The sequence below is a fragment of the Dermacentor variabilis genome, chromosome 9 (assembly GCF_050947875.1).
Source record: "Dermacentor variabilis isolate Ectoservices chromosome 9, ASM5094787v1, whole genome shotgun sequence".
NCBI lineage: Eukaryota > Metazoa > Arthropoda > Arachnida > Ixodida > Ixodidae > Dermacentor > Dermacentor variabilis.
In genome coordinates this window covers 100,801,603-100,807,602 of record NC_134576.1, presented here as the reverse complement: position 1 = coordinate 100,807,602, position 6,000 = coordinate 100,801,603, and the positions used below count along the sequence as shown (strand labels likewise).

The window sequence follows — 6,000 nt, the reverse complement described above, 5'->3', positions numbered from 1 at the left end:
GGCCTGCGGCTATTCAGAAGAAAATTCAGTTTTGTCCGGCATATTAATGCATCTTTAACGCGTACGCGTCACTTTGACGCAGTAAGTTATTGCGGTTTTGGGACGTCGCGTGAGAGGCAGGTGAAGTGGGTGCAGCCCGAAAACTTTTGACCAATAGCCGAGGGCCAATGGCAAAAAGGCGTCGAATCAGAAATAACTATTTTTGTTTTGTTCGGTCAAATTATGCATAATCACTGTGCACACGTCATATAAGATGGGGAGCTATCGCGGTTTTCTTGACGTCGCGTAACAGACAGGTGAAGTGGGGTTGGTCCAAAAAAGAAATTGGAATAGCTCTACGCTATAGCGCCCCTGCTTTCACCACACCATAATTTCGAGGCATCCGACCCTAAAATGTGCCACAATATACAGAGGCGCTCTAGTCAAAAGTTCCCCGAGTGTGTAAAGTCTAAAAGGCTGGTACGAACTTACTTTTATTTTATCGGGAAGATATCTTGTTTTCAGCGCCCTTTACCTGGAACCGTGTTTCATAATGTGGAGTGATATCCCGCCCACTTAAACATGGTTTCAAGTAAAGGTCTCTGAAATGATGTTCGGGATAATATTTTGACGCTGATGGAGCACCGTCACAGATAACCGTGGCTGTTTCACTAAAACGCAACTCGACATATTTATTGTTATGTGTATCTAAAAAGTAAAAAAAAAACGAAATCTCATATATAAAACGGCGTTGCATGCATTAACTGTTCCATTTCTTGAGATAGCTGCAAAAGTTTACGAATCTGGAACATAAGAGGAAAGAGATTAAAGGTGCTTCGGTCGCTTTGTTGTAATGGCTGATCAACAATGGAAAAGGTTCATTATTCACGCGCATTAGATCGTTAAACTTGCTTGTTCAAATTATTTACCTTTATATTCTTTAATTAATTTTATCTCGCTTTGATGATGATGATGATGATAGCAACTTTATTGTACCGCCGGATAAGGAGGCCCCTACTCCCCGTCCCCGGCACACAGGCCTTGGGGACGGGGGCCGGAACCTCCGCGATTTTTTGGTGATGACATTCATGTTCATTCATGTTTAAAAACATACATCTCAAATTTTTTAGATGAATATTTTCGTCTACCATTCTGTTAAGGTTGCATTATTTTGCAAGACTCTCACAGGCACTTTTTGTGAGTTTTTGACTTATGGCCGAAAGCATCATAGCGGACATTCGGCTGCATCCTATAATGTGGCAGTTATTATTATTTTTCGCGTCCTGCGTGTGTATAGCACAATTTTCTTTTTCCACGCTTTAGTCCTTGCATATCTTCTGCTCATCGTACATTACCCTTCTGTTGCTTATATTTTTTACGTTATTGCTTTCTGTAGACATGCAAATGGTTACTTCAATTCACCTCATACCTATCTTCCATTAAATAATCTCTATTCTTCTGACTCGATCTCATTAAACTCGTGAGATTAAGCACCCGTTTCATGGCCTATCTATTGTAGTGGGAATTAGCCATAGCAGGTCACGTGAGCAGTAGCAGCAAATATAGCAATGTATAGTACATATTTTTTAGTACAGTTTCGTCTGCATAGACAAACTTTTCCCTCAATCACATTCAACCTCTATAAGCCTCCACTCTCATTGGAACGTATGCTCTACCGTTGATAAATTCATTCAGACAGCTTCTCTCGCTAAGTGCTTATTTCGTTATGTCATTTTCCACTTTTTTGTAAAGTAGCAAACTGGACGAAACATTATTAACGTCCCTGCGTATCCCTTCTTTTCCACCCCTTTCTGTCTGGCTATTTTTCGCACCCTTCCAGATACTTTCCCCGACAGTTTCCTTCTCTTCTTGGACACCCTTTATTGCTTTTTCCTAATGCCTTCAGATTCTTGGTCCGTCCCCTCGATTATCCATGCACCGTTACGAGAGGGCCGTAAAATCAAATCAGTTACGCTGTTTGCCGCTGGTGGCGTGACCGACGCGCGCTAAACGCAGCGTGCTACGTCCGTTCCAAGCGGCACAGAAGAAGAAGTTGAACTCCAAGGCCGCAGCGATGGGTAAGCTACCATCCGTTGTACCTCTTGCTGCAGTGCTAAGAATCGTACAGTCGGCGTAGAAAGGTTACGGGGCCTGCGTTCCGTGAAAGAAAGTCGAATTTCTCCCGCCGAGTGTGCAGGCAACTCTGAACAGCGCGTTGTTCGTACTTACTAGTACGGGCTGAAAATGCAGACTGCCGTCTGCCTGCTGACGCTGCAGAAATATTCTCTTGTACGGTCCGCAAGCTTTATGATTTCGGGTGTGAATATGCACCATAGAAGCGATACGCAGTTGGCGAATTACCGGCGACTCGCATTCTAATGCATTGCGACGACGACTGAATTTCATGCTTGCTCTGTACAGGCAAGCACAAAATTTGTTGTCAAAACACCTCGAGGCTTCACCTCGTAACTCAAAAAAAAAAACAGATCTGAAGGTTGAAGAGGACTCGCTGGCGAAAATATCGACGCAATACGAAGCACTGCCTCCGCCCACTGCACTGCATGCCAGTATAATCTTCTCTTTCTAAAAATGTTTTTGTAACTTTTCACAGACTCTTTAATCCCTTGGACATGTTGCAGTTTTGTATATTTTGATTTAAGATTGTGAAAGTAGACAGTGACGCTTCGTACGTGACCAATTTTGTACATACATCTTCAGCACCTTTTACTTTAGCGAAAAGTCAGTTATTTGCAGCGACATCATGAGCGAGCGGCCTTGCTTAAAATTTGGTGAGGCTGATATTAACAAAGGAACATGAACGAAGTTAAACATTAACACAGGGCTGCAACTTTCGATGGTGTTTTGATTGCATGAAGGTATGAACGGAGTCCTGATCTCCACATTTCAAGAAAACGCCATGTGGGATGCACTTAAAGCAACTCTTCTTTGTGTCACATTGAATAAGCACAACACCTTATATTATAACTTATAATCCCATGTTATCACATAAAACATCCGTTTTATACATAAGTTAATATGACCGTATATGAAGTTAGCGCATTGTGGTGTCATCTCCCTTCTGTCCTTGTTCGCTGGCGCTAAATATGCATTCCAAGTCAGTTTACCAACACGCCAAACGAAGGGGAATGATGGATATGACCTTAAAAGAATATTCAGTGTAATGGTTAGACGAATATTATAGGTATGTTAACATGGTGGGTGGACGTCATTACCTCATGTGATCCCATGAAAGCTTGTCTTTGTATAAATGAGCTATGTGGTCTTATAAGATTTTGCAGTGAAGTGAATGTGAGTATTATATGTTTGTTAATATGCTTGGTGGACAGATTTCTGAAATCTGTAATGTTCTTTGGGACAACTTACGATGAATTGGGAAAACATAAACACTTTTTTCCAGGGAAAGAAAACGAGGATGATGAAGGTGGTAAGTTCATAGTTTCATGGATTTTTTTATTAGAGAGCAGCACGTCAGCTATTATTAGTAGGCGTTACTACTACTATTATTAGTAGTAGTAGGCGTTATTAGTACGTCAGCTAGGTTTTCTGGCCCGGTATCATCATCAGGTATCGTGTGCCAGGTATCAAGACCAGGTATCATCATCATCACTCATTTATGACACGCACTTGTGACAATCAGACGGATGTCATCATACTTCAAAAGTCATCACAAATGATGCAAAAGGTGAGAAGCGACGTCATCCTGAGAATGGAGCAGCAAGGTGCGAAAAGGGCTTGATACTCGGGCACTTTGAAACGAGAAGCTCGTTGTTTTATACAAACCGCCTTAGAGGTAAATATACCGCTAGCCTAACGCGAATTGTGACTGGGAAGTACAATGAGCGGCTCGGTTCAGCTAAGGCCTGCGCGCGCAATGCGACTACGACCACACTAATAGACCATTTAGGCAATAAAGTCTACATGTAGTGTTCGTCATTAAGATATGTCTGCTTAATATAAATCCTAAAGGGGTAGATGCACTGTAAACCACCACAATGTTACGAGGGTACGAGTTCGTTCTAGTTAACCTTAATCGTCTGGCTAATTCCATAATGCTCAGTAACGATGGCAGCGTCACCAGACCGCTATGGAAGTGCTGCGTCAAAGTGTATAGCAGATGGAAAGCAAAACATTTCAGGAAGTTCGTGAGAACAAATATATATATATATATATATATATATATATATATATATATATATATATATATATATATATATATATATATATATATATATATATATATATATATATATATATATGCCACGGCAGTGGAGAGACTGCAATGGAAGTTTTCCCTTTGCTAAAACTACGCACACGAAGCTGTGCGGTCGGTTGACATTATGAGCAAAGCGGAGTCGGTAAACCATGCAAAGTGCAGGGCAGATAAACAGTGTTACGTTAGACTGATCAAATGGGTGCTAGGGAAAAGGAACAACACAGCCTGCTGCTGCCGACGAGCAGGGGTTGTGATTCAGCAGGCAATGGACGGAGTCCATTGATGCCCACGCTCCTTGTATCTGCAAGAAACTTGCAAGGAGCAGCTCCTTGCAAGCTGCAAGCAGATCAAGGTTTACATCTACGATACAAATTCGCATTCACCGGCCATGTTGGTTGCAACTAAATTCCCGGGAAAGATTTCGGTGTAATGGTGTTTTCCTTTTCAGTGTAAAAGAAAAATGGATGAAGCCCGAACATAAAGTAGGATGATGATGATGATGATGATGGTGGTGGTAGTATTACGTTCTTGACTTGACAATGTCATCCATGTACAGCCATTCGAATACGTATGAAAAATGTAAGCTACACTGTTCCCGTCAGCTCTTAAAAGAAAAGGCAGAAAAAGAGACAAAGCAAGCACGTCTAGGAAATGCACAGCAATCAACTAGAGGAGCATACGGTTTGTTACCCTACAATGAGTGTAAGGGAATGAGGGGACGGAAAGAGGAAAGGAACTTCATGACTGAAATGATCCTTTGTGCCAAGGATCCAGACGTGTCAGTAACCGCACGTCCTATAATGCTTTATCTCGTAAACACTGTTGCCCATGTGAGGCTTCTAATCGTATGAATCCACAGGATATTCTAACAGGTTAATGGTTCCTACGTTTGAGCGAGAGGTGTGTAGATGCGTCTCATAGCGTGTGCTCATAATGAATAACTCATGATGAATAACTCTACTTTATGGAGCAGAAGTTATCTGTTACCTTAATTAACTAAAAAACTCGAGCCGGATTCATAAAATTTTTCGTTCCTAAGTGACCTTTCTCCATTGCGCCGGCCCCCTTTGCTTACCATGTGTCCAGCATCAAGGCTGGGTAGAATTTTCTTTTATGAACAATTCTAGCCTAAGAACGTTTCGTCATTACGGTTTCTGGTTATCCTGCGCAGCAACAACAGTTCCCCTGTGGCAGTTTTATTCAGAACAGATCTCACTTCCGCCCTTATCTATGCTTTGAGACTCCAATAGGTGTTGTTATCCCTTAGATAGTCGTAGAAAAAAAAAAGCATTTATTCGATAATTTCGAATAGTGAATTCTCGAATCGAAAGTGAATCGATCGCAAAGGCTGTTCGCTTTGTATTTGAAAATTTGAATACTCGCACACACCCCTATAGCGTTTATATACATGACCGCTTTGGTTGACACGTTACTATGTTTGACGGTATGTTCATGCAAGGTGGGTTCAACTGCGATTGCGAAAGAAGTTGTTCTTTTCTTTTCTTGTTGGTAGCTGCAGTTAATGACAAACGTGTTCGTACGCTTTGCGAAACTTAGTCTGTTTTGTTTATCAAAAAAAAAAGAAAAGAAAGACAGCCGACGCAAATGACTGCGCACTAAACTGAAATTGAATTATTGCGCTCTATTTATGTGTACCAACTAGAAAATAGACGAAGCACTAACGTACTTTTTTCAGTGTTGTCTGCTGCGCCGTTATTTTAAGAATTCATCAGCAGTGCATCATAATTCATGCCACAAGTAGACGAGTGATGTCTGCTAGACCTTGC

At 41.5% G+C, this 6,000-nt stretch overlaps 1 protein-coding gene across 1 annotated transcript in view; it reads left to right on the top strand.

The window, feature by feature from the left end:
- The first annotated feature begins 4,923 nt into the window (after positions 1–4,923).
- Positions 4,924–6,000, top strand: part of LOC142558470 (uncharacterized) — a 30,992-nt gene continuing 29,915 nt past the window's right edge. Inside the window, exon 1 of the mRNA XM_075670602.1 lies at positions 4,924–4,991. Coding sequence (XP_075526717.1) covers positions 4,924–4,991 — 68 coding nt within the window. The remainder of the gene's footprint in view (positions 4,992–6,000) is intronic.